Source organism: Mustela nivalis, assembly GCF_964662115.1.
Source record: "Mustela nivalis genome assembly, chromosome: 9".
Classification (NCBI taxonomy): Eukaryota; Metazoa; Chordata; class Mammalia; order Carnivora; family Mustelidae; genus Mustela; species Mustela nivalis.
Genome location: NC_139028.1, coordinates 8530255 through 8557791, shown reverse-complemented (window position 1 = coordinate 8557791; position 27537 = coordinate 8530255). Strand labels below are relative to the sequence as shown.

The 27537-nt window shown below is 49.1% G+C and overlaps 2 protein-coding genes across 4 annotated transcripts in view; one reads left to right on the top strand and one right to left on the bottom strand.

The window, feature by feature from the left end:
- Positions 1-27537, bottom strand: part of DYNC2H1 (dynein cytoplasmic 2 heavy chain 1) — a 670805-nt gene that overhangs the window by 599794 nt on the left and 43474 nt on the right. The window lies entirely within an intron of this gene.
- Positions 1-27537, top strand: part of MMP20 (matrix metallopeptidase 20) — a 68984-nt gene that overhangs the window by 2994 nt on the left and 38453 nt on the right. The window contains exons 2-3 of one of the 3 annotated variants that reach the window (XM_082683989.1): positions 24200-24447; positions 26218-26366. In XM_082683989.1, the coding sequence (XP_082540115.1) occupies positions 24251-24447; positions 26218-26366 (346 nt within the window). In that variant the 5' untranslated portion in view covers positions 24200-24250. Of the gene's footprint in view, positions 1-24199; positions 24448-25609; positions 26045-26076; positions 26110-26217; positions 26367-27537 lie in introns of those variants that run through there. The other 2 variants (XM_082683990.1, XM_082683991.1) reach the window with 2 other exon arrangements.

The following is a 27537-nucleotide window of genomic DNA, read 5'->3' as shown; positions in this document are numbered from 1 at the left end:
CCAGTCCCAAGAGATGCTAGTATGCGAAGGGGAAAGAAACAAGGCAACTGTCTTGTTACTAGGGTGAGGGTCGCTAGGACATATCCTGGGAGGAAGGCAGGCCCAAGGGCTGGAGCCAGAGGGCCAGACAGGGCGCACAGGTGCGGAGAGAGAGAGCATCAGGGAGGTGGCCAGCCAGACACAATCAGGTCCTGGCAGGTAAACACCGTTTAATGTGATGACTGTGTATTCGACCTGAAATCAGCACTTAGCCCTGTCCGGACGCCAGCAGGCTGCCTCTAAGTGCTTACTGGAGCCTTCTACATGGGTGTTTTCCTGCTCCAACACATACTTAAGGCAGACGTTGGCTTGTGGTAAGGGATTGCGCTCATGGCTGTTTACCTGCACCCAGCTGTGAGGCTCCTGGGGACACGCCTCCGCTTAGTTGGTCCCTTTTGAAGGATTAAAAACAACACCTTCTACAGATTCTCCAGCTGTAATCGTCCTTGGTTTAGAAAGAAAGGGAAGTTTGTAGAGCAGCGAAAGCGACAGACGAGCAGCCTTGCTGGCAAGGCCAGAACCTCTCATTCGGAGAACGTCTGAAGGACCACTGTGCAGGAAAGAACGGACATCGCAGGCCTGAACAGCGACCCTAGAAAGTTCTGCTTGCAACGCTGGCTTTTGGCTGGCTTCTAGAAACTTAGATTTTTGGAAGTGTTCTCACCATTAATGGTTGAGAAAGACTCCCTGTGCTTAGACTGTTTGCACGAATAACAGGGCTTATGCCGCACTCCTGCTTTCCCTGCGGGAGTCTGGAATTTGAGGGGACAGAGGGGGCAGAGGGCGCTCCTGCCACTCCTGACCGAGCTTCCTTGGTGCACAACACTTCACACTGCTGTGGGGAGATTCAAGTGTGTCTGTGTGGCTCCACTAGGAAAGGACCCTCGGGACGGAAAGGGGACCCTGGCTTCCCCGAGACTTGCCCCCTCCGCCTCTGCCCTTTGCTGATTTTCCCCACTGTGCTGCCCCGTGATAAAGCGGTGCTGGGAGGACGACCCTGTGCAGGGCCCGTTGTGGTCCTGGCGGACTGGGGCCTGGGGCTGCATGGGCGGGGGCCTCCCGCACCCTCTTCTGTCGTGCCGGCTCCAGAGACATGAGGAGGTAGTCTCGGCCGCAAAGTCAGGTGGATCTGAGCTTGGAATGTGCCACTTAAATAGAAGGTTTGAACTCCAGACCTCGGCTAGAGAGTTGGTCGGGCATGACCGCACCGTGAGGAAACGTGACGGACTTCAGTAGCCGTCGGGGAGGGCATTTTCCCCGCGAAAAGCATCGTTTAGTGTGGGACCTGATCTCGTGCTCGAATTGCTGCTTAAGCTCAGTGCTTGTTCCCACACGTGATCTTCCTCGAAGGAAAATCCCTCAGAACTGCAAATACAACGTCCCTCTTTGCTGCGGCTGCCACCGTTGCCACCACCGCTGCTGCTCCGTCTCCTCCTTCTTTTCCCAGGCCCTGCACGCCTTTTTAAAGGCATTTAGAAAACCTTGGACTTAAAGGGACCTCAGGGCCATTGATCTTCTCCTATCCATGTTGAAATGTTCTAGAACATTCCAAGAGGTTTACCTGATCACATTCCCTTACACCCATGGCTTCTCACAATTTCCCTCCAAGGTTCCCTAAGGAAATACTTTTTATTGACAAAAAGGAGTTACAGGTGTAGTACAAATCAGATTTGCAATTATAAATACCTCTAAACGTGCCCGGTTTTGCTTAAAAATTCATCTGAATTTGGCTATTTCGCTGTGTGTCTGTATTTGCTTAACATGAATATATCAGATTCAGGCATAACCTGGTGCTTTTGTGTTGCTGTGGAGATGTTCACCTCTATTTTAATAAGCACAGTCTGAAATAAAGTACACTTGTTAAAGAATTTATTTATTTGAGACAGAGAAAGAGCACAAGCAGGGGAGAGCAAGAGAGGGAGAGGGAGAAGCAGGCTCCCTGCAGAGCAAGGAGCCCCATGAAGGACTCGATCCCAGAACCCTGGACTCATGACCTGAGCTGAACGCAGACGTTTCACTGACTGAACCCTTCCAGGTGCCCCCAAAGCACATTTTTATGTAACCTTTTCCCTAATTGCAAAATACATAAAAGCACAAATGGAAAAGCACAACAGTCCTACATAACCTCCCCTAGCCCTCGGGATAACTGCTCTCATATCCAAGTGCGGGTCTTAACAATTTTTTAAAGAAGAAAACTCCAACAGTTGTAATATCTAGTGACAGAGTCTAGTTGCCTGAGAAAAAAGAGAGTGGGAGCGAGAGAAAACGAGAGAAAGAGAGAATTAACAGTTTCCAAAGAAGGAAGTATGTGGAAATCTCGGTCTGCCTGCAAGACCTAGGGGTGAGAGAGACAGAAAATTAGACATAATAACCACGTTTCCATTTTAAAACATACCTTTCCAGTAGGGATCCAAATGCGTTAGCTATGATAGGGCCAAGACCGAGTCCGGAACATGGAAGGGAGGACATCTGCGTGTGTGCTGCCCAGATGCTCTGCTAATGCAGGGCTAGGCACCCGCGGGCCCGTCCGCCAGCCCCTCAGCCGCTGTCAGCGACCCTGCGCGTTTATCCCCCGGTCATGTACAGACGAGTCTTCAGGAGAGAACTGGGTCTCCTGAGAAAAAGAACTGTGCTTGCCAAACTTGTAAATTTGGTGACTGGCCACACAGAAGATCTCACAGGGTTTCAAGAGCCCAAAAGAAGTGAGGGTTACACACACGGAAAGGAGAGAGGGTAGAACCGTGGGGAGGGCAAGCGTCCTGCTGAAGAATATTCCGCCAGACTTCTGGCTTACGGGCTGGAATGTGCTGCAATGGTGGAAACCTGGAGATAGCAACAGTGCTGGAAAGAAACAAGACTTGCTTAGCAAGAAGTCGGGGCTCCCTCTCCTCCTGGCTCTGCTCTCCACCGACTGGTGAGCTCCTGCAGGCCAGGCCTCTCCGCCTGTTCTCCTGGCAGTAGAATGGGCCCAGCAGTGCTCGCCTAATGGGGCTGCAGCTACGCTATTTTTAATGCCTGGAGTCTAATAAAGACTTAATAAGCAGTAGCTCGGAGGGCTGCTATGCTGGTAAAAAAGCAATACATGTAAAGTATGTCATGATCTACACACTTATCTGAGTGGGAAGAAGCCATCCAATGTGTAGAACTAAGGATGACGCTCGCCTTCACCAAAGCAGGCAGACAGATCCCTGCTGGAGGAAGAACCCACTCGCTGATGAGCTACTGGCAGTTGTGTCACCTTGGAAGGACCTCCCGAAGCCATGTTCAGACTCAGAGTTTTGTGAGGAATCATTGTTCCAACAGTACAGAGAGGAACAGTCTTACAGCATTCGTGCCTGGCCCTGCAGTCGCCGGTCCCCTAATGGGGGATGTTGGACCTCAAGGCCGCCTCAGCGCTAATGGAAAGGCGCCCTGACCGCGCGCTGGTTCCTGTCTGCAGCTGCTCCACTTAATTCTGCAGAAGTTGTCATGAACAGAAAACCGCAGTCCTGAACCCCAGACCTGTAAGGTGCACACACTGCATGAGAACCCCATGATATCCCAACCTTTTCAAGTTTCTCCAAGTGTGTAATCTCCACCGCTCCCTTTCACTCTCTTTACTCATATCACAATTTTTTATTAAGTCAACAGTTTAGGTTTTTGACTATGTAAATAATGGCTACTCCAAAGTCAAAATAGTTTGCTGAGTAAGTTTCCATTTACATACAACTTTTGTTCCTGAGAAGGTTTTTTCGCTAAAAGTTAGTTATTGCTTTATCTTTCATTGCTTCATTTTCTATGTACTCATTTCAAGTTTTTTCACATGTTCCAGCTGATTCAGTGTGTGCCTACCAATAATTATGCAACTCAAATTCCATCCAACCATTTAATTTAGCTCGATTTTTTCCTCCCTGAGGATGAAGGTGTCCATCCTGAGCTAGTAGGTCTCTAACCTTGAGGCTCAGCTATTTATCCGTAAACCTCCCTTTTCTCTTTCCTTTTCTCTTCTGTAGTCTCTCCTCTGACTCCCAAATACCACGTCTTTTTCTTTCTTTACTGTATCAATTCACTGAACCATATTCTCCAGCAACTTCCAGAGACAGGATACACAGAAAATTGATTTTTTTACTCTTGATTTGTATCTTGATTGATAGATTGGTAGGGTATGAAAGCCTACAGTAAAGTCATTTTCCCTTAGAATCTTGCTCATCTACCGTCTTCCACAGTCCAGTACTCTAGCCATTTGAATCCCAGTCCTTTGATTATAATCTGTTTTTTTCTATCTTTATCTGTTTTTTTAAATCTCAAAGTAATATGCCTTGGTGTGAGCCTTTTTCCATTTGTTGTATCTGGGTAACTGAAAACTCTAGAAACTCTCCGCCTGCAAAAGCAAGAAATTTTCCTTTATTATTTCTCTAATAATTTCTCCCTTTCTGTTTTCTCACCTTTCTCTTTCTGGAATTCTTTTTGGTTAGATGTTCATTCCTCTGGTTTTATCTCTAGTTTTCTTATTTTTTCCCTTTAATTTTTTATGTCTTCATATTTTTATCCTATTTTCTGGACAATATCCTTCACTTTATTGTATTTTTTTAAAGATTTTATTTATTTATTTATTTATCAGAGAGAGAGAGTGAGCACAAGCAGGCAGAGAGGCAGAGAGAGAAGCAGGCTCCCCACTGAGTAAGGAGCCTGATGTGGGACTCAATCCTAGGACCCTGGGATCATGACCTGAGTCAAAGGCAGCAGCTTAACCAACTGAGCCACCCAGGTGCCCCTATTTATTGTATTTTTAATAAAATTAACCCATTTGTCTGTATCAGTCAGGGTATTTAGTTGCAAGCATAAGAAGCAAACTCTGGCTAACTGAACAGAAAGGAGATGTGGTGAAAACATGTGAGGTAGCTTATGGAATTCATAACCATAGCCAAGAAACCCACATGTGCCATAGAACTTGTTCCGTAGGGAAACTACATCACCACGACTGGACGTAGTCAGCCGGCTCGCACTATCAAGGACACGCCCACTGGGTGCGGATGCTGTCCTAGAATGTCTTCCAGTGCACCCCTGGGAGCTGGAAGTAGTTGCAACCACGGGTGTCCAACACCCCGCAGTGAATGGGCAGTGCCTGAGTCCCCCTGTCCTTGTGTGGAGAAACTGACCATGCCCTATTTGCAAGCAAATGCTTGGCATTTTCAGTTTCAACCCTGGAGGCTGATCTGGCCTCATAAGCAGGGAATCTCCTAAACAGGATAAGAGTTCAGCTACCAGGCAGTCACAGAAGATGAAAATGTGCAGAGAAGTGTCCTTATCTGCTCTACACCAATGTCCCCCCTCTTCCATGCTACGCTTCTAAAGCAGATGCTCCTATGAGACGATGGGACTCACCACCCCTAATCCAACTGAAAACATGCTCACGCTTTGTCCTAACAATAAAAAAAAAATAGCCCAAAGTCTTATTATTATCTGTGGCTTTCATTCCAGGACCAGGATCTCTGACCGATGTCCCTTCTCCCCTAGTCATGTCATGGTCCCATTTTCCATTCGGTGTCCTTTGGTCTGCACAGGACTTTGTAAAGATAAGACGACTCTAAAGTGGTGAAGAGGGGAAGACGACCAGGAGCTCACCTGTGTAGGACACGTAAGAAAAGGAAACGCTGGTGCGTCCTTACTTCTGCTACAGGCCCTGGAACTTGTGGTGGGCGGGAGAATGGCTCCCCGAGATACATCCACACCCTAATCACTAAAACCTACGAATGTTACCTCACTTAGAAAAAGAGTCGTTGTGGATGCAACTAAATTCAGGATTATTAGTGCAAACACTAAATCCACCCACAGCTACCCTTTAGAAGAGAGAGAACCATGTAATACAGGCAGAGGAAAAGGCAGTGGAACCCTGGAGACAGAGTGTGATGCATTCAGAGCCAAGGGGCTGTTGAGGTCCCAGCCTGGTCTGCTGAACACCCGCAAGGGCAGGGCGCTTACTGCCTCCGTTCTGTAGCCAGCACCAGGCTTAGATCTCCGGGGGAGCTACTCTCCATCCCCTGCGAACTTCTGTTCCGCCACTGATCCCGGGTCAGCCCTCTGAAGCCACACAGATCATACCTAAGAGCCTCCTCAGATACTGCCGGTATCTGAGGAGGACTATCATGTGTCTCCCCTTCTCAAAAAGTCAACTTTTTTGACCTCTTCTTTGTCTGATGTGTTTTGAGCACTTCTTACTTTCTGATTCCTCTCTGTGAGGTTCCACTTATGATCCTTTTAAAACATAGACTCTAGAAGGAGTCACAGTGATTCAGGTCGGTTCTGATCAGTGCTGAGACAGGGAGTAACCTGGGCCTGCCCATCATCTGCAGTCCACAATACCTGCAGGACAGGGACCTCATGTGGCAGGAACCTGGTCACTCTACTTCTAGGTCAATTTAGAAGCAAACTGTCAATCAAAGAAACCAAGGAATTCCTACTCCTCACCGTGGCTCCCCCCAGACCTGGCTATAGCCCCTAATTCCACTGGGTAGATCAAGTTTTGTTGCATAATTTAACTACAGATATGATGGGAGCAGCAGTGCATTATGTCTCATTTGTCCATTTTACCAGATTGACATTTTTCAAATTCATCTAATTCCTCCCCCTCAGTTCAGGCCACCAGCTTCTCTGTGGGTTTACTGCGCATCCAGCTATGGGCGCCCCACTGCCTCTAATTTCTGACATCAAGGCCAGGGTAAGCCCTCTAACATACAGTTAGTCGTGCCAGTCCTTATCTAAGACCTTTAGGTAGTTCTCGTCACCCTCATCTTAGCATGACTCGCGAGGCCCAGCATGACTGATGCCTGATGCCTCCTCATCCTTCACCTACCCAGCCTGTGTGATGAGTGAGCCACGCCAGACTTCGACAAGTTTGCCTGAACCAGGCCGTGTTCTCTTCCACTGTCGGGCCTTTGCACCTGCTCTTCTGTTTTCCTGGAACCCCCTCCCTCTTCCATCCTGTCCTCTTTCCTCTTTACCTGGCCTTCTCCTTGACAAGCTTTATGGCACCCGATAGCCCCCTCCTCCAGGAAGCCTTCCTGACTCCCACTCTAAGATTTCCTCTCCCCTTCCACTCCCTTAGCACAGTGACTGGTACTTGTACTATCATGTTTACCAAAAGTCATTCTCAAGACCACAGGCCAGGAAGTCCACAACCAAATAGTGAGAGCTGGTACCATCTACACACCTTGATGTGACAAGGGAAATCAGTCAACCAGCAACACACTGTGTTGACCTTCAGAATCCTCCGGCCTTGAAGAGCAGAGAAAAAGGAACAGCCCCCTCTACTAAGTCTGAGAATAGGACGCAGTGAGTCAGTGGGAAAACCTACAAATCTGATGGGACACAGCGAAGACTTAAAAACAGTAATGATAAAGCAGAGTTTGCATTGCAAATGGTGGTATCGGGCAGACCCCAGGAACTGAGTCACCAGCACTTCCAGCCGCCCATGAATGCTGCAATCTGGAGTGGCCTGGCCTTTTTTAGTACCCTGTCATCAGCTCCAGGTCCTCAGCCAGATGATGGGTGTTGATCTGAGCGGGGAACCAAAGAGAGAGGAAACAGGCCTGTGCCCTATTTCTGGAACGGAAGCAGTATGTTGAAAGAGTGAAGGAACGCATTCATCTATTTGGAGGAGTGCATGGAAAGGTAATGAGATGAAGAAAAAATCTCAGTCCCCAAAATCCGTTTGGGAAAGTGCTGCTTTCGCCCCAAAATAAACATCTTTTTTTTTTAAGAGTTACTTTATTTATTTATTTTAAATTTTTTCAATTTATTTATTTTCAGAAAAACAGTATTCATTATTTTTTCACCACACCAAGTGCTCCATGCAATCCGTGCCCTCTATAATACCTACCACCTGGTACCCCAACCTCCCACCCCCCGTCACTTCAAAACCCTCAGATTGTTTTTCAGAGTCCATAGTCTCTCATGATTCACCTCCCCTTCCAATTTAACCCAACTCCCTTCTCCTCTCTAACACCCCATGTCCTCCATGATATTTGTTATGCTCCACACATAAGTGAAACCATATGATAATTGACTCTCTCTGCTTATGAGTGACTTATTTCACTCATCATAATCTCTTCCAGTCCTGTCCATGTTGCTACAAAAGTTGGGTATTCATCCTTTCTGATGGAGGCATAATACTCCATAGTGTATATGGACCACATCTTCCTTATCCATTCGTCTGTTGAAGGGCATCTTGGTTCTTTCCACAGTTTGGCGACCGTGGCCATTGCTGCTATAAACATTGGGGTACAGATGGCCCTTCTTTTCACGACATCTGTATCCTTGGGGCAAATACCCAGGAGTGCAATTGCAGGGTCATAAGGAAGCTCTATTTTTAATTTCTTGAGGAATCTCCACACTGTTCTCCAAAGAGGCTGCACCAACTTGCATTCCTATTTGTATGGAATCAGAAGAGACCCCGAATCGCTAAGAAAATGTTGAAAAACAAAAGTAAAGCTGGGGGCATCACGTTACCTGATTTCAAGCTTTATTACAAAGTTGTGATCACCAAGACAGCATGGTACTGGCATAAAAACAGACACATAGACCAGTGGAACAGAGTAGAGAGCCAGATATGGACCCTCAACTCTATGGTCAAATAATCTTCGACAAAACAGGAATAAATATACAGTGGAAAAAAGGCAGTCTCTTCAATAAATGGTGCTGGGAAAACTGGACAGCTATATGTAGAAGAATGAAACTTGACCATTCTCTTACACCGAAATAAACATCTTAACCGAAGCTGGGAATGGCCCTCATCCTGCAGGCTTGGGCTCCAGAAACAAGGACTGCTGGTGACGTTGTTCCGTATGGTAGAGAAGTGGGGGGTTTCAAGTGCCCTTCAAAAAAGAGAGGGTTTCAGGGCACCCCCAGAAGCAGCAAGAGAAGGAAGAACCAAGGAGAATGAAGGCAGCAGATGGCTAAACCCTAACCCACAAAGACAAGTAAAATATATTTATTCATGACTTCATACCTGGAAGTTTGTACCTCTCAATCCGGGCAGCCCAGGGAATGGGGTCGATAACATTGTAACGATGTTGCACAGTGACCCAGGGCGACTCCCCTCATCATGGTGAGCCCTGAGCGACCTGTGAGAATGTCAGATTACTATGCCATCCACCCGAAACTAATACAAGTTTACGTGTTAGTTACACTTCCGTGTTTTTAAAAGAAAAAATGTTACTTATTCAAAAAAAAAAAAAAAAAAACTGCCTCTACGTGTCCTTCCTTTCCTGGATATTTTAAAAGAAAACTCTAGGGTCAGCGATCGCTGATAGACGTTTAAACTCCTGCCTCCATAGAGCCCTTTTGAGACCGTCTGAGTCCTGAGAGCCCGGGGCACCGCGCAGACCCGCGAGCCCGTGCCCAGCCCGGGAGCTGTAATGAGAGCAAACGCTGCGTCTGATTACAACCTGCAGAAGTGCTGCTTCGTCTCTTCTGCGGCTGCTGCTGCTTATATTTTTCACCTAAACTTCTTCAAACTGCAAATTAGCACTTTAAAAAAGATCCTGGATGCTCAGGGCTGGGGGGGGGGCGGTTAAGATTTCGGAATTCGGACCATGACTCTGGCTCCCAGTTGGTGTTGTCGCTGCTGCTCGAATCTGATAGACTGAGTACTTGCTCCCGTGCTCCGCGGTGAGTACCGCTCTCGCTGCGATTGGAAAGCGGAGGTGAGTGGAGTGGGACTCCGTGAACTCAGATTCTCGTCTGGGGGACGGAAATACGACAAATCACCCAAATGAAAGGAGCTACGTCCTGAAACAGAGTTCTGGGGAAATGCTGCCTTACAGGAAAGGTGTGCTGAAGACCTGGGGAAAATAGATGCACGGCCAATCATAAGCCTGTTCTTCTGGGGCTGCTGTATCCTGTTCTTGTCATCAAACATGACCGCTACAGCTACGGCCACAGCCTGTGGAGAGAAACGACAAAACCAAGCCAGCAGACGATGGCTCCCGAGAAGACGACGACTCCAGACCCGAAGTTCAGCATCACTCCATGAAGCTACGCGCCTGGTAGTCAGGCTGTTTGCAGAGGAAGCCCAAGTGTGGCCTCCCCGTTCGAGGGGGGTCAGACGGGCCTAGAAGGCACAAAATACCCAGAAAGAGCCCCCGAAGGAGGCTCCGCTCCCTGCTTCCGATACGGCTTCATTCGGATGAAATCGGGTGACGACCAGCATCGGGGAAGAGCTGATGTCCTGACAGGCAGTCTGCCCCCGTCTCAGGCTGGCATGTGGTTGTGCAGGGTGGCCCTGGGGTCATGACCACGGTCCGGGGCGGGGGCCAGTCTGGCCCGGCGCGAGGCCCCCTGACCTGGAGGTGGGAGGCAGTGAGCACACACACAGCCTCCATCCCTCCATGGGCTCCCGTCTCCCCCGGAGCCCAGATTCTGTTCTTGATACTAGAGGCAAAAGAAGGTGCCTGCAAACAGGCAAGGAAAGCAGTTGAGTTGAAAGCGTTGTCCAGGTCAAAACCCCTCCGTGTTGACCCCCCACCTCCAAGGCAGAGGTCGAGCGCTGGGTGAGGCCTATGAGCCTCCCAGGAGTGGCCCTCCGGCCTCTTCTGCCCACGTCCTGCCCTTCTGCTCGCCCTTTTGGCCTTGGGAACTCTGGCTTGTCACGTTCTTGCACCCCGATGACCAGGTCCAGCCCGACCACATCACACTGTCCCCTCCTTTGGCTGGTTCACGGCTGCCCATCCCAACATACAGCGAGGTTTCCCTGACTCCACAATAACCCCACGGCCCTGACATCCCCTCTCTGCCCTGGAGTCCTGTTAGGATCGCCCTTTGGTAAGACTGTCTCTTGGACCAGCCACTGAGCTGTGTGGCACCTGTTTGCCACCACATTGCTGGAGCCAGGCAGGTGGCCCTTGGTCAAGTGCGTGAGGAACTGGGATGCCTGTCGACGTCACTGGGCTCTTTCGCCGTTGCTGGCAGAAACCTCATGAGCAGCGCTCCAGGGACAGTAGGGAGGACCCCGGGAAAAGAAAGAAACATGAGCCCCTCACCCTCCCAGAGAATGCTTCTTAACTGTGAAGTTGGGTGGAGGAAGGGAAGATGAATTTAGGGTATGTTTAAAAGATAGGGAAGGAAAAATGAAAGAAAGAAGAGAAGGAAAGCAGAATATTCTCACAGCCACTCATTACTCCGTACGCCTCAGTCAGCAGTTCCAAAGAGGTTCGAAGGGATCCAAGTCCAAAGGGAGTGAAATTGGGAGGCTTTTGCAGATAAAATTATATCTTACGATTATGGTAATTATCATCTATGATATTAAAGTGTACCTGTAGGTCGTATATGAACATAATGCATACGGCATGTAATGTGTATGTGATGCTGTATCATGACGGCAAACACGACCCGGCACCTTCTGTACAGTAGGCACCATGCCAACTGTCTACACACACCCTCTCCTTCCGTTGCGGCAGCTCAAGGGAGAAAGTCTCCCTGTCCTCACTTCATGAAGAAAGGAAAGCTTAGCAAGGCTAACTTGCCTAAGACCACACAGCCATGGGGCCTCGCTACCTTGCATATATCTAAACAGAGAAATCTACACTTGTTAACTGAAACTTCCCACCACTACACAGAGACAGACAGGTCCAAACAGTAGGTCTCCAGAAGAGCTTGTCAGGGCTACTGTGCTCTTACAAAAACACCACTCGTGTCTCCAACAGACCAACAACTCCGTCCCCCAGTGGAATGTTGCCCCCATCTAAAATCTGGCTAATTCTAAGTGCATTGTAACTAGGGAACTGTTTCCTTCGAATCTGTCCCAACTTATTAGGGAAAGGGCTTCTAAAACAAAACTGAGATTTTGTTTAACCATTCATTCTCTGGGTCTTGAGAAACTTTCTTTTTTTTTTTTTTTTAAAGATTTTATTTATTTATCAGAGTGGGGGGGAGAGCGAGCACAGGCAGACAGAATGGCAGGCAGAGGCAGAGGGAGAAGCAGGCTCCCTGCCGAGCAAGGAGCCCGATGCGGGACCCGATCCCAGGACGCCGGGACTATGACCTGAGCCGAAGGCAGCTGCTCAACCAACTGAGCTACCCAGGCATCCCGAGAAACTGTTTCTTGATGGAAGAATGTTGGGGTTACAGAGTGGAGAGATCTGTGGCTCTGTTCTCAGAGATTAATGTAAAATTATTTGAGCGTTGGAGGAACACAGCACACACCTGTAATTGCTGTGGGCGCTGGACGGGAAGGCCTGGGCTCGTGACCCCTACATCGATGTGGTTTAGGACTGGCAGGCTTTGTTTATTCCTACTTCTTTGCAATCACTACTCCTCATACTCGACATCATCTACCACTTTCCTTCTCTGAAATACAGATCCTCGTATCTGGTGACTTCTTGATTCTACTAGAACCCCCTCTCTGAAGGTTTTAAAGTGACGGCATTTGCAGAATTTCAGTATCTCATTTTTTCTCTTCTCGGGGCAGAAGTGCTGTGACAACCACCAGACAATGTGATGGTTGTGTACCAGAGTCGGTTTCCTAACACTGGCACACAGTATGCTCACATTTGGAGAATTGGGAGGAAGCATACAGCTGAATCTTTGTACTCTTTTTTGCCACTTTTCTGCAAGCCTGAGATGATCTCAAACCAAAAAGGATAAAATATAGGGAAAATTATGTAAGTAAGGAATTTTCAAAAGTAAAAAGACAAGGAAACACAGAGGTGGAGAGAAGCAGGAATCCAGGCTAAGCTCCTGATTCGGGTAGATGTTGGCCTGGGTGATACGGTAAAGACATACCTACTGTCATGTTGTGGTGCACAAGCTGTGACCCGTCTCCCTGTGTGTGCAGGCCACATGCCAGCCCTGTAGGTCTCAGTCTCTGTCTTACACACACACACACACACACACTCACACGCACGAGGGTGCCTCGGCTTCATTTTCCCCTACGCCCCCCCCCCCGCATTTCTACCCTGTGGGGAACATGGCCACAAGGGACCCTAGAACCTCACAACCCCATCCCCAGAAAGAGCTCAGTCTCTAATCCTGAATTCAGTAATCCTGGAAAACAGTCTCATTATTTTCATGGGGTCCCCAATGGGCCCCTCCGTGGACCGGGAAAGGTGGCCAGGAAAACGGGAGCCCGTTTCCCAGGATGGTGACCCAGAGATGATGTACAGAGTATACGGGCATGAACACTCAAATGGGAAGGTTGCAGATGAACCCCAACATGAGAACTAGCGTTTCAGAGGTGGCAAAGAAAACGGAGTCCAATTACGGACACTCAGCAGGAGCCCAGAGTACACAGCTGAACACTGGGCGAGGCCACGGTCACCGAGCATGGGGACAGTAGATCAGTCTCCCAATGTGCTCGTCATTTTCTTGTGTCCACTCTGCACCTTGAGATGACTCTAGAACCTTCCGTTCTCATTCTCAGAACCATGGGTGAGGGGTGTCCTCCAACAGACAGGTCTCTGCCCAGCGTTTCGGCCCCATTTCCTGATGCATGAAACCCCCTTGTGTATGAAAATACCTTCTGTTTCCTAGAGTAGGTGCTCCTAGACCTCTCTGCAGCCCGTGGCCCCCTCAGCTCGGACCGCCCCCTCCCGGCTCACCCTCACCATCCCTCCTGCTCCCCGGACCCGCCCTGCTGGGGGTCTGTAATGGGGATGAAACCCCATCCTGTGGGCAGCCCACGCTGACGCCTCTTTTCCCCTCGTTCACTCTCAGCAGTGCAGGCACAAACAGACTTTCCTTCTTCCGCTCTCCTTTGGACCTTTCAAGACCCCTGTTATCCCACTAATTACACTGTAGGATTCTTTGAGCTTACACCTGAGTCTCTCCCTGGAGGCTCTAAGGCCCTGGCAGGCAGGGACATGTTTCTGTTTACCTCCTGTGCCTCCAGCACTAAGTCCGGTACCAGCACACAGAATGAACGCAGAAGTTTTTGACTGAGTGTACACAGGAAGAACAGACAAATTATAAGCAAAGCGAGCCACAGAGCCGATTGTACAGCTCTTCCATTTCTAGATGCAAACCTAACTTAAAGGCCCATCAATACAGTCATTCAAAATTTCACTCCCTCTTTTTAAAAATGTGGGGTGGCATTAAGGAAAATTTACAAGAATGGTTACGCATAAAGCCTTACCGCCCACACACCACTGTTCTCAGCACCGTTGGTGTCTTCCCACTTTTCTGCCTGATGTTTGTGCTTTTCGTTAGCAAACATGGCGCCAAATTTGTCCAGTTCTGTAGTCCATTCTTTTGGCTACAATCATGCTTTTAAATATATTTTTTTAATTATTTATTTATTTATTTATTTATTTAACAGAGAGAGATCACAAGTAGGCAGAGAGGCAGGCGGGGTTGGGGGGAAGCAGGCTCCCCGCTAAGCAGAGAGCCCAACGTGGGGCTCGATCCCAGGACTCCGAGTTCATGACCTGAGCCGAACGCAGAGGCTTAACCCACTGAGCCACCCAGGCGCCCCTCTTTTAATATTTTACGCATAGCTATTTTATTTCTGATGACTGAATTATATAATATTGAGTTGCCATAACTTCTGTAAACACTTGCCTATTTTCAGACGTTGAGGGGGCTTCCAAGTTTTTGCTCCAGGATTAGACACAACATAAACGTTTCTGTTTCTAGTCCTTTAAATGACTTTCTTAGTGGTAGAATGTGACCCAAATACTATAATCCTTTGTATAGCTCTTGGTCCGCATGGCATAAATGCTTTTTACAAGGACCCTACCCACTTCCAAGGTGAAGGCACGTTTTTGTCACAAAGAGTCAGCCCATATTTTTCTAAGATCTTACTCCAGGCCCAGGTCCAGCCACATCACAGGAGATCTGAGCTCCCAGCACATTAAAAACTGTCTCAAATGCTAAAAAGTAACTGAAGGTCGACAGATGAATTGAGTACAAATTAGATGAATGAATGGACTTGAATATGAGTCTATTGAAAAAATGCATTGAAGGTATATTGCATATAGTGAACATATCCATGGTGCACATGTGCTTTTATTTGTGTTTATGTATATGTACTTACAAGTGTATATATACGTACATACGAAAGAATCATCTAGTCTCACTTGTCCTCATGCACCCTGAACCGAAGCCGACAGGCGGAACCCCCTGTAATTCAACACCTGCCCAAGCGTCTCTATCCTGTAGTCAAAGACTTTTGGGAGCAACTCCACAAACGCCTTTCATAGCTCATTTTGAAACTAGCAATGACTGGATCAAAAGGTTGTGTCCGTCTCTCTAACCAGACTCCTCTGTGGTATAGGTAGGTCTGTGCTCTTCCTGCCCCTCCCCCGCCCCTTCCTCTCTCCCCTCCGCTCTCCCTTATCTACTGCTGAAGTAAGATTTTTCTCTCACCCTAACAAAAATTTTTAAGCTTTAAAAAATTGTAATGGAATTATAAAATATTACATGAATGACAAGTTAAATCGATTTTTAGGAATCCGGGTTTCAAAGGGGGCTGTATTTACTGGAGGCGTCTGAAGAACGGATGGAGGCTAGGAGGGGGCTGAGGCCAGCTGGGGGACGATTGCTGGAAGCTGGCCCCCCCGTGGGGCAGTCTTCCAGGCTAGGACTGAACTCCTTGGAAATCCAGAAATTTAATCCCTTGGGAAAGCTAGATTATTAGAGATTGAAATATAAAAACCAGAAAAACAATTGGATTGTTTGCAGTGAGAAAGAGCATCACCAGTCAGAGCGCTGGGTCTGCTTGCTCATGTTCTGTGGGGCAAACAAGACTCCACAGGAGCCCTAGCCAGCCAGCCTCTGAGGTCCCCTGCCAAGGGCACAGGCTTTGAGCTCCAGCAGGTCTGGGTGAAAATCCTGGAGACAACACTTTAGCTGAAAAGTGAGATATCTTGGACACCTGGGTGGCTCAGTCGGTAAAGCCGCTACCTTTGACTCAGGTCATGATCCCAGGGTCCTGGGATCGAGTCCACGTCGGCTCCCTTGCTCAGTGGGGAGCCTGCTTCTTTCTCCTCCCACTGCTCCTCCTCCTGCTCCTTCTCTCTCACTCAAATAAATAAAATTGGGGGAAAAAAGGTTTCTTTTAAATTAGCCAAAACTGAATTTCGCAGCTCAAAACGCCAACGGCTAACACATCTTCAAAGTGGTCGGGTCAATGTTTGAGTCTAGGTCTGTGTAAATACAAAGTCTGTGCCTCTCGTGGAAGTAAGACAAGTAGGCGGTCATTCTCAGCCCATCATGGGCACCTCAGCACCATCTCAGAAACGAAAACATGGGACTGAATCAGCCGGGACCTAGCAAGAAGCAGCTCTGCGTGGAGCACTTAATCCTGTCATTTAAAACCTTTCTCCCTGTGTCTTAGTAGCACGTGGAAACTTCTGGAAAGTCTGTAGGAGCCTCTGCTTGGAGGCTCCCCACCTCCTGTCCCATGTGGATTATTTTTCTGCAGATACGACTCACTCTGCTGTCTTCTGTGATAGAGTCTCTCATTTCACGTCCTTCCAGTCCCGGACTGGTTTTGATAGGATCTCTGTGGGTTGGACCCATCTGGATTTAAATTTAGATTTAATATAAGAAAGACAGAGAGAAAGCAAACTTTGCTCCCTTGTAAAGAAGAAGAGAATCTGGAAAAGGAAACACCTAGTGGGAAATTATCAGCCTGGGTTTATCATTCTGTTTTGAAAGGTCGAGGATGTTGCCTCACACGGGCCTTGTGGCCTACTAATGTGTAAGTGACATAGGAGTTGTCCGTTGTGGTCTCTGCAGTGCCCGCACACTGCGACTGAGGAGAGAGACAGGGAGAGACCGGGAGAGAGAGGTCACTACAGGAATAACCTCGAATCGAGTCTCAGTGAGAAGGGAAGTCATTTACGCATTTTCATGGCTTAACAAGTATTAGCAATAAATTGTTTGCAACAAACTTCACAAATGATGTTCAGACACGCAGTGTGTCACCACTCAAAACCGCGGCTCTGGATGAGGGCAGTACTGATGCTTTCTGTGTCTGGAATATTCCCAGCACTGTTTGCACCTTGTTTCGCTCGTCCCAGCCCTCACGATGCCATTTGCTCAGCCGGTGCAGTGTTTTCCGGCTTCGCCGCGCAGCAGAGTTACCGGAAGGCTCGCGAACACAGACGGTGCGCCGCCTTCAGTAAGTCCGGGTGGGGCTGAGAATGAGCTTTCCCGACACATCCTCAGGGGACAGTGCTGCTGCGGGTCCAGCAGCCACACTCTGGGAACCCCTGATCGAGTCAACCCTTCATCACTCGAAGGGCATTTCCTCAGACCTGCCGGGGGCCGAAGTCAGGAGCTCCGTCCAGCACTGTCCCGGAGGAGCGGGAGTCCGCTGAGCCCCGTGCTCGGGGCTCTCTTCTGACCTGACGGACACCTTTATGACAGTCCAACCGAGCAGGTATCTTCCCCCATTTTACAGATGAAGATACCACAGCCGAAAGAGACCAAGTAACCTGCCCCAAGTCCTGGGGACAGGTGCCAGAACGGGGATTTGAATACGCCCCCTGGATGCCAAGTGGTCATCAGGCACTGCGCGGCACGCCCGGCTTGTCCCACAGCACTGAGGAGCTCACACGCCCGACTGCAGTCCGTCGTTGCAGATTAAAACACACGCACCTACACACAAAACCCAGGTTCAGAGAGATTACGTGACCTGCCCAAAGTCACAGAGTGAGGAAGTTCTTAAAACTGCATCTCCCGTTGGTGCCAAAGTGCTTTTCCCACTGTAAAAACCATTTCTCCACACTCTCTCTAGATCAAGACCTGTCCTAATCAGAGCCGGGGGAGACGGGGAGCCCAGGAAGCCAGAGTGCCCCCTTCCAGTTGACTGCGATGCATCTCGTGCATTAGCTTGTTCTAGGCTCTTCTGACAGCTGGGAGGCTACGTCCCACCCTGAGTCCACACAGGCTAAGGCCATGTTTCCCCGATGGTTCAGGATCCCGATGCTGAGGAACGCCCAAGAGGACGCACTAGATTCCCGCGGCCCGTTGAATTTTGGGGGAAGGGACCGGATTGCCAGGGAGGAATTAAAGCATATTCTAATCATGGACCTCTTCTGTCCTCAGAGTGGAAGAAAGCCCCCACACCGAGACTCACCAACGTTCCCATCACATTGGGTTAAAATTAATCAAGTTCCCCCCAATCTGTGTAAGCAGCTGACCAACTTCATGAAAGCTCAGTGTTTTTCTGAAGCTTTTCCCCGACTCCTGTATACCCTGGTGTTACCCCGTCATCAGGGAGAGAAGCAAGCTGTATAATTACCTTTTGAGACATGAATCATCCTTGCTCCAGGGGCCCAGACCTACAGGAGGCTATAAAAGCAGCTCGAGGGCCAAGGGCAGACGCACACAGTCGGCCTCGCCTGGGCTGACCGCATCCCTGAGCCGCCCCGAGGAGATGAAGGTGCTCCCCGCTCCGGGCCTGGCTCTGCTGCTCCTCACGGCCCTTGAGCTGTCTGCTACAGCCCCCTCCCTGTCTGCAGCCACCCCCGGGACCTCACGGAACAACTACCACCTTGCACAGGTTTGTGAGTCTTTACACAATTCCTCCGCCCGGGCCGGAAAACCTACAAGGGTATAACGAGAAAACAAGGAAGACTCCCTTACTGTTTTGAGACCCCTCTGAGTGGCCCGGAGCTGAGGAGAGACTGCCCCCCGGACAGCTAGGCCCCGTGTCAGGTGCACGCGGGGGTGCATGAGGCAACGGAATAAACGAGCCTCCAGGTAGCAAGTTTCCTACTGAAACTGAGGCAACTTGCAAAACCCATGCAAGACAGAAACACCAAGTATGAGACGGCAAATGTCGGTGGAAATCAGGGCAGGAAAATAGCCCCCGAGGTGTGAGTTCCACCCCTGCAGGGCAGGTTGTCAGTGACACGTTAAGTGCCTGGCAGCCACCAGAGAGAGGTCCTGGGTTCATGCGTTAGAGGACAGCCCCGGCATTCAGCGCCAGCTCGATCCAGTCCGACATGAACCGTTTGTCCCGGGTGCCTACCTGCTCTGCCCAAGAGCCATTCCTCTCTAGACATGTTCCCAAGGACCTTACTTATGGCCACTTTCTGTATGTTCCTCTCTGAAGGTCTCTCTGAACTGGTTGGAAAGGATGTGATACAAATAATTCACGTTAGAATTTTTGCAACAATATGTGACTCCACGTGATTCAATGTTTATTTGCTTCCAAATGTTTGTGGCGTTCAAGGGAAGGTCACAATGTCATCTAAAGAAACCTCCCCAGGGATGCCCAGCCAGCTCAGTCAGCAGAGCGTGTGACTCTTGATCTCAGGGTTGGGGGCTCAAGCCCCATGTTGGGTATAGGGTTACATTGAAATCTGGGGGATAGCGTCTGACCATGGAACTCCCAATGTTCGGGGATGCGTGCGGGTGAGACGTGTTTGGGCCGGGACCTAATGGCTGTCTGTCGACTGTGCCACAGGCTTTCCTGCCCGCCATGCTCCGCCAGTGCACATGCACACACCGACTGCTTGCACACCTGTCCACGCTCATTAGTCGGCAGCCCCCCCACCAGTCATTAAACATTTCCTATCAGCCCTGCTTATAAACGAGATAGTGGATGCCAAGAACAGAGCTCTTAACCTGACCTTCTGACCACAGCCCACTGCCGGGCAAACTAAATTCGCAGTGTCGTATCTCAGAATTCGGGGTCTACTTCGTGTGGCTTTAAACTGTGACTTTCGTGGGTACCCTGTAGCTCTGGGTCCCTTCTCCTGAAAAGTAACTTTCCCTCACCTGGCATCACGCCGCTGTGACTCGGAGGCTAGAGTTGCTGGGACCTCCGGAAGGAGGGTGATGCCGAGGCCGTGACTCCATGAGGGCGTCAGAGACTGTGATTTCTGTCCTGGTCCAGAAAAACCACAGTCACCGGGTCAAACCGGCCTCGCATTCTCGTTCACATACCACCTGTGTCTACACCGCAGAGGCGGAGGATGGCGGAACTGAAAATACTCACGGGCAGCCCTTCACAGCAAAAAACAGCTGAGCCCTGCGCAGTCTATGCAGGAAAGAGACAGGAAGTCCCGGGAAAGAGAGACTTGCTAGCAGCTTTTGGACAGCCTGAAGTGGCCTTGGGATGCTCGGGGTCCCTGACGACTTCTGCTCCGAACTAAGTCCACTCTCCTCGGTCTCCCTTACAACCTGCTCAGAAAGACCCTGCTCCGAGGACCAGGGGAGCTTGGCAAACTGCATCTTCTCCTGCAGCAGCCTCAGTCGCCAGCCCCGGGCAGGAAAAAGGCATCCCCTTGAGCAAGCTAGCATGATCCGAGCAAACGGCGAGAGTGGGTCCCAGTGACGAGAAAGAATTCTCGTCCCACCCCGTGGTTTATAGGAATTCAGCGGCCGCCACTGTCTGCTGTGCGTGGTTTCTCTTCTGCTCCACTTTGGTTCCACTGTGGTTTTCTTTAGTTCCTGTAGGTGCAATTCTAGCTTGTCCCTTCGGGATATTTTTACTTTTTGAAGGAGGCTTGGATGCCTATGTATTTCCCCCATAGGACCAACCTTGCCATATCCCATGGGTTTTGAACTGAAGTGTTTTCGTTCTCATTGGTTTCCATGAATTATTTAAATTCTTCTTTGATTTCCTGGTTGATCCAAACTTTCTTTAGCAGGATGCTTTTTAACTTCCAAACGTTTGAGTTCCTTCCAAATTTGGTCTTTTGATTAAGTTCTAGTTTCAAGGCATTGTGGTCTGATACTGCTCAGGGAATAATCTGTCTTTTGATATTGGCTGAGACCTGATTTGGTATTTGTGACCCAGTGTGTGGTTTATTTGGGGAAAAGTTCCATGTGCACTCGAGAAGAATGAGTATTCTGTTGTTTTAGGGTGGAATGTTCTGTGAGTACCTACAAAGTCCTACTGGTCCAATGTGTCATTCAGAGCTCTTGTTTTTGTGTTGTTGTTGATCTTCTATTTAGTTGATTTGTCCAGTGCTGAGAGAGGAGTGTTAAAATCTCCTAATGTTAATGTATCCTTGTCTGATTCTTTATTTTGGTTAGCAACTGGCTTATGTAGGTGGCTGCTCCCGTGTTGGGGCATAGATATTTATAATTGTTAGGTCTTCTTGGTGGACAGACCCTTTAAGAATAAAACAGTGTCCCTCTGGATCTGTTATTGCAATCCTCGTTTTAAATTCTAGTTTGCCCAACTTGAGAATTGTTATCCAGATTTCTTCTGAGGAGGCACATTAGCATGAAAACTGGTTCTCCAGCCCTTCACTGTCAGTCTGGAGGTGTTGTAGTTTCACCAAAGGCAAGTGAAACAAAAGCGAAAATGAACTTTTGGGACTTCATCAAGATCAAAAGCTTCTGCACAGCAAAGGAAACAGTCAACAAAACAAAGAGGCAATCCGTGGAATTGGAGAAGATATTCGCAAATGACAGTACAGACAAAGGGCTGCTATCCAAGATCTATAAAGAACTCCTCAAACTCAAGACACACAAAACAGATAATCATGTCAAAAAATGGGCAGAAGACATGAACAGACACTTCTCTAAAAAAGACATACAAATGGCTAACAGACACATGAAAAAATGTTCAAAATCACTAGCCATCAGGGAGATTCAAATCAAAACCATAATGAAATACCACCTCAGACCAGTCAGAATGGCTAAAATTAATAAGACAAGAAACAACCAGTATTGGCGAGGATGCAGAGAAAGGGGAACCCTCCTACACTGTTGGTGGAAATGCAAGCTGGTGTGCGGCCACTGTGGGAAACCATGTGGAGATTCTTTAGGACGTTAAGCTAGAGCTTCCCTATGACCCTGCAGTTGCACTACTGGGTATTTACCCCAGAGATACAGATGTAATGAAAAGAAGGGCCATCTGTACGCCAATGTTCATAGCAGCAATGACCGCAATTGCCAAACCGTGGAAAGAGCCTAAATGTCCTTCAACAGACGAATGGATAAAGAAGATGTGGTTCATATGTACAATGGAGTATGATGCCTCCATCAGAAAGGACGAATACCCACTGTTTGCATCAAGATGGATGGAACTGGAGGGGATTATGCTGAGTGAACTAAGCCAAGCGAAGAAAGATAATTATCATACGGTTCCACTCGTATGTGGATCATAAGCGATTGCAAGGAGGACCATAGGGGAAAGGAAGGAAATTCAAAGGGGGAGAAATCAGAGAGGGAGAGGAGCCATGAGAAACGATAGACCCCGAGAAACAATGTGGGGGTTTCAGAGGGGAGACAGGAGGGTGGAGAGGGTCACGGGGTGATGGATATTGAGGAAGGCATGTGCTGTGATGAGCCCTGGGTGTCCTACATCACTACCGAATCACTGAATGCTGCACCAAGGAGTAATTAGGAACTCTACAGTGGCTAACTGAACATAATAAAAATAAATAAATAAAATAAAATAAATGAAAAATAAAAGCTTAAAAAATAAAAAAAGATTCTTGCAAGGAACCACCACCAGGGAAGTGCGTTTCCCCGGCCAGCAGGGTGGAGGGTGAGGATAAGCTGACACTCCCCCACCCACCTCCCCGGCCAGGAGCACCTTGTCCAAACAAGCCAGCGCACCTCACTCCTTTCGTTGTTTCCTGAACAACTGCAGTCCATGTTCACAGCAAAAAACTTTGGAATCTAGGAAAGGGCGAAAAATAAGTCGTCACCCATAGTATGACAGCACAGAGGTAAACAGCTCTGGTACGGACCTATTTCTTTTTCTTTCCATTACTGATGTTACTCGTGTTCATACAAATTACATGCATATCTTTATTATCAGTAGATCCATTGACATCAATTTCAATGTTAATTTGCATATTAACCTTATATTAGCATACATGTGTAACAAACAGGCGTTTAATATGCACATATTATAGTGTTTCGTTTATTTTTGGAATTTTGCTTATAATCCGTATAAAGACTTTACCTCTATATTGTCATTCTACTGAGTGTGTTTTCCCATGCCATTAAATATTTTTCAAAAATGAGATCTCAGAGGCCTAGTGTTGCTTCATATGAATATTATTACATATTCAACAAATCTGCTACTGTTAGGGAGCTGTCAGTGCTTTATGATTTCTGTATATAAATATGCACATAGAGCAGAAATCCTACACATAATTTATATAGAAAATAATTAAATATACAGTTCCTGTGATAGATGAACATTTACACGCACTAAGTAAATGTCTCATGTATAATATATAAATACAAAATTTTACGTAAAATAAAACATACATACAGTTCTTCAGCTGTTCAGTGTTTCCCTGAAATACGGTGGACGGTGGAAGTCTCCTGGCCAGCAACAGCTCTGGCTCTCACCCCACCCAGGAAGTCCTAGAAAAGTGTCTTGAATGATAAATTTAGATGTTTGAAGCCTTAATGTGCATGTGAAAAGCTTATAATCTTATGGGTAATTTTATTTGCCTCGGGGGGACAAAGGGCCAGTCACGGAATCTGCCCTGGGAAGACAGGCTCAAGCCCACAGTCTGCTCAGTGAGCGATGGAAAGCCAGCAGGGAGCGGCACAGGCCTCTGCCTTTGGATCACATGAGAGGCAGCAACAGTAGGGCTCCGAGCCTTGAAAGCCTTTCCATCCTGCAGAATGTACAAGGAAAACATGGTACCGGTGACTGTCTTCTTGGGAAATACACTAGTCTTGGTTTTGCAAATTGGATCGAGATTTCAATGACAAATGCTCTGTGGGGAAAGTGTTCACATGAGTTTCCTTCCGTTATTTTTTCCCCTTAGAATAACTAGTCCTTGGGGCGCCTGGGTGGCTCAGTGGGTTAAGCCGCTGCCTTCGGCTCAGGTCATGATCTCAGGGTCCTGGGATCGAGTCCCGCGTCGGGTTCTCTGCTCAGCAGGGAGCCTGCTTCCTCTTCTCTCTCTCTGCCTGCCTCTCTGCCTACTTGTGATCTCTCTCTGTCAAATAAATAAATAAAATCTTTAAAAAAAAAAAAAAAAAAGAATAACTAGTCCTTTTAGGAAAGCTATAAAATGCAAGTGAGTAAAAAAAAGAAACCACACAATCCACACCACCCAGACATAACCATTGTTAATAACGTGGAATGTCTCTGTCGAAGCTTTCTCGAGCCAAGTATATCTCTTTTTTTTCAAAGATGGAGATATGCGGTCCCGGCTATTTTTAGGTTGTCGGGAATATTGTTCCTTTTTCTAATCTGAGCACGGGTCTCTCGCAGTTGTGTCAGCCTGCCTCTCCGTTCCAGGCCTATCTTGACAAGTATTACACCAGGGAGGCAGGGCCCCAGGTCGGCGAGATGGGGGCGGCAGGAGGCAGAGCCCTGGTCAAGAAGATCAAGGAGCTGCAAGCCTTCTTCGGCCTCCGAGTCACCGGGAAGCTGGACCGGCCCACGATGGACGTCATCAAGAGGCCTCGCTGCGGAGTTCCCGACGTGGCAAACTATCGCCTCTTCCCAGGTGAACCCAAATGGAAAAAAAATTCTTTGACATACAGGTAATGAGATGGAGTCTTTCCAAAGTCAGAGAGAAACACTCTCTCTCCTTTTCTTTTCCTTTAGAAATACCCTTCTTCAATCCGTATAAAAATCCGGACATATCACCACTGTAAGGAAGACTTTTTAGGGCTAAGCTTTAGATGGGGACTTTGGAGGACTCAGGGTTTTTCCAATGGTTGGCCGTTTTGGGCACAAGTAATTTTATCAATTAGAGACAACACACTTGTCTTTAAAGAAAAATCACCTAGTTTAGATTAGTAACCTGACAGTACCGACCAGTTTTCTTAAAACAAGTTCCTCAATCAGAAGGAAAACAAGAAAACTCACCTATTAACAAAGCAATTGTTTTATTAATTCCAAAAATAATTTCTTGACAATTTATTAAATGCCTACTCTAGACATTCGAGTTTGGAAATACAAAGGTGAGTCAATCCTGTTCTCTGACCCTCACGGCCCTGTTCGGGAGACACAGAAGCGAACAGATCCTTGCAGCTCCCTGTGACAGATGTGAGCCCACCAGTCCAAGCAGAGAACTGTTGTCGCACCCAGAGGGGCCGCAGGGACCCACTGCTGAGCCAGCTGGCCTCCTTCCTTGGGCCCCGTCCACCTGTGGGTCAGTTTGGAGGCAGGCTGCACACTGGGGCCTTGCACCTGCTGGACAGATGTGGCCTCGCAAACGGGCGGCCTGCACCTGCATATTTGCTCCGGGCCTGGCTAACGGCGAGGATTCTCCCTGGGCAAGACGAGACCAGGCGTGCTGAGGGCTAGCCCAGTGGGCAGGTGCTGCCCAGGGCAGCCGAGAGCCAGGCCCGGCGTGGGGGCCAGAGTCTGTTCTTCAGATAAGCACATCTGGCCGAGACCGGGGCCCTCGGTGAGGCGGGGCTGTTCCAGCAGTCCCCACAGGGCGGTGCTGGAGCTCACTCCTCCGGCGCCCAGAAGCCCGTCTCCACCCGTCTGGGGTTTTGCACTCAGTTGTCAACCGCCCCAGACCCCTGCAGGCTGGTGGCTGAACACAGCCGTTATTAAAAATTAAGCTCTACATACCTGCAATTAAACAAATTATATTTATACACCAGTTATTACATATTACATTCTGGATGTTATACGGAATTAAAAACAAACGGCCATCCAACATTGCTTCCGTCCCTGTCCCACACTTACCTGGGATCTGTGCTCATGAGGCCGTTGGCATTTTATTTTAACCTGTGCTGGGCCCTGTGCTGCTGCTCAGGTCTTCCCAGCTGTCCCCGCCGGGGGGCAGTGGGTGGCTTGAAATTTTCCCCCGTGAGAGCATTGACAGTATGGAAATTAAAAAGCCCTCACTTGAGAAGTTTTGGTCACAGACCCTGTCCTTACAGGGCAGCAGCTCAGCGGGGGGGGGGGGGGGGGGGTTCCCGAGTCCCCGTGGTCGGTCCAGCGAGGGTCCACAGCCCCGGAGCAGAGCACCGGGGGCTCCTCTCAGCCCTGCTCGGGCGGCGACCGGCCTGAGTCCCTAAGGCAGCGGGCTGCGAACAGGGTCATCACTCTGCTGCACCCAGGGAGGTTAAAATCCCGAGTAATCCCATAACAAGGAGAATCAAACCGTTTCAGTGGCAGGTGATTCCCAGGAGCAAATACGAAAGCAAAACAACATGACCGTTGGGGAGAAAAATGCCCACATGGTAGACCTCCGCCCCCTACCCCCTGCCGTGCGTTCCCACCACCTCGGGCCAGGACTCCTTCAGGCCCAGTGCTCACTGAGAGGAAACCGGGTCCTTCTGTTTCCACAGAATATCTAAATACACGCCTTCCATGCCCTCGGCGGAGGTGGACAAAGCCGTGGAGATGGCCTTGCAGGCCTGGAGCAGTGCTGTGCCGCTGAGTTTCGTCAGGGTGAACGCGGGCGAGGCAGACATCATGATATCATTTGAAACTGGAGGTACGGGGGCCGTTCTCGGACTTTCGTCCTGACCCGCAGGAGACAAGCCCTGACGTGTTTCCTTCTACAGCCTTTAATGCGAGCCGTCCCCAGGCTCCTCTTCCACACAGAGTGATGGGTGGAGGCCAAGGTCATGGCAAGGTCATGGGTATGTCCGGACTGGACACGGGACCTGGGGAGTTCTCAGCATGTCCCACTGTGCTGCATGGGGCAGGAGAGGGGGCTCTGCTCTCACGGTGCTGTCCCTTCAAAGACAAAGTCGTCCCATTCAGCTCCCCTGTTGGCTAGGAGGCCAGCGGACCTCATCCCCATGGCACTGCTCCCAGCCACACACCCCCTTCCATATCCACCAGGAGTCCCCACCAGAGGAAGTCCACGCCACAGTGGCCCAGGCCACGTTTCCCCCTTGGCAGCGGTCAGGAGAGCAGCACTGCTGTCTTGTCCACACCCTCTGGAGTCCCCAGGCCTCCCCCACTTCCCCCACCTCTGCACCCCGTCCTCGCCCTGGTAAGGCGTGGAGGCCTAACTGGGCACAGGGTGTGGGGGCAGGCTCTGAGCCCCTTTCAGAGCCGCCTGTCCAGGGAGCTCGGCTCAGCTCTTCTCAGCTTCCAGGTAACCGAGGTGAGCGAGCGCTCCCGCCTCCTCCCTCCACAGACGCTGTGGCCGAGGGTCCCGTTCCTTCAGGTCTTGACCTTCAGGGAGTCTCAGGTCCTGGGACGTACATGTTGGGGGTGGGGGTGAGGGAGGGAAGGTGATGCAGGTCCTGGGTGTGAAGGCTTCAGGGTGGCCCTGCATGTGACCTGGCCCATGTCGGGTTCTCTTCCCCCCAAGGCTTCTACAACATGCCTCATTATGTTCTCTCTCCTCCTTTATCAAATTTCTAATAAGCTGTTAGTTAAATATAAGCGAAACAGAAACATGGGAATCTCCACAGGTTAGGATTTTAGGAACACCTTTACTGCTTGCATGAGCTGATACAGGAAAGCATATCGAAATGCCCAAGGAAACCTCTGGAAAACTCCCCGCGTCATCTTCCCGATAGAAACAGAGGGAACATGTTTACCCCGTCTGCTGCTTGTCACTGTCTTAGCTGCACCAGACTCGCACACTCAGCCCGCCCATACGTGCACATCCCAGCCCGTCGGGACTGCTTCCCACTCCTTCTGTAAGA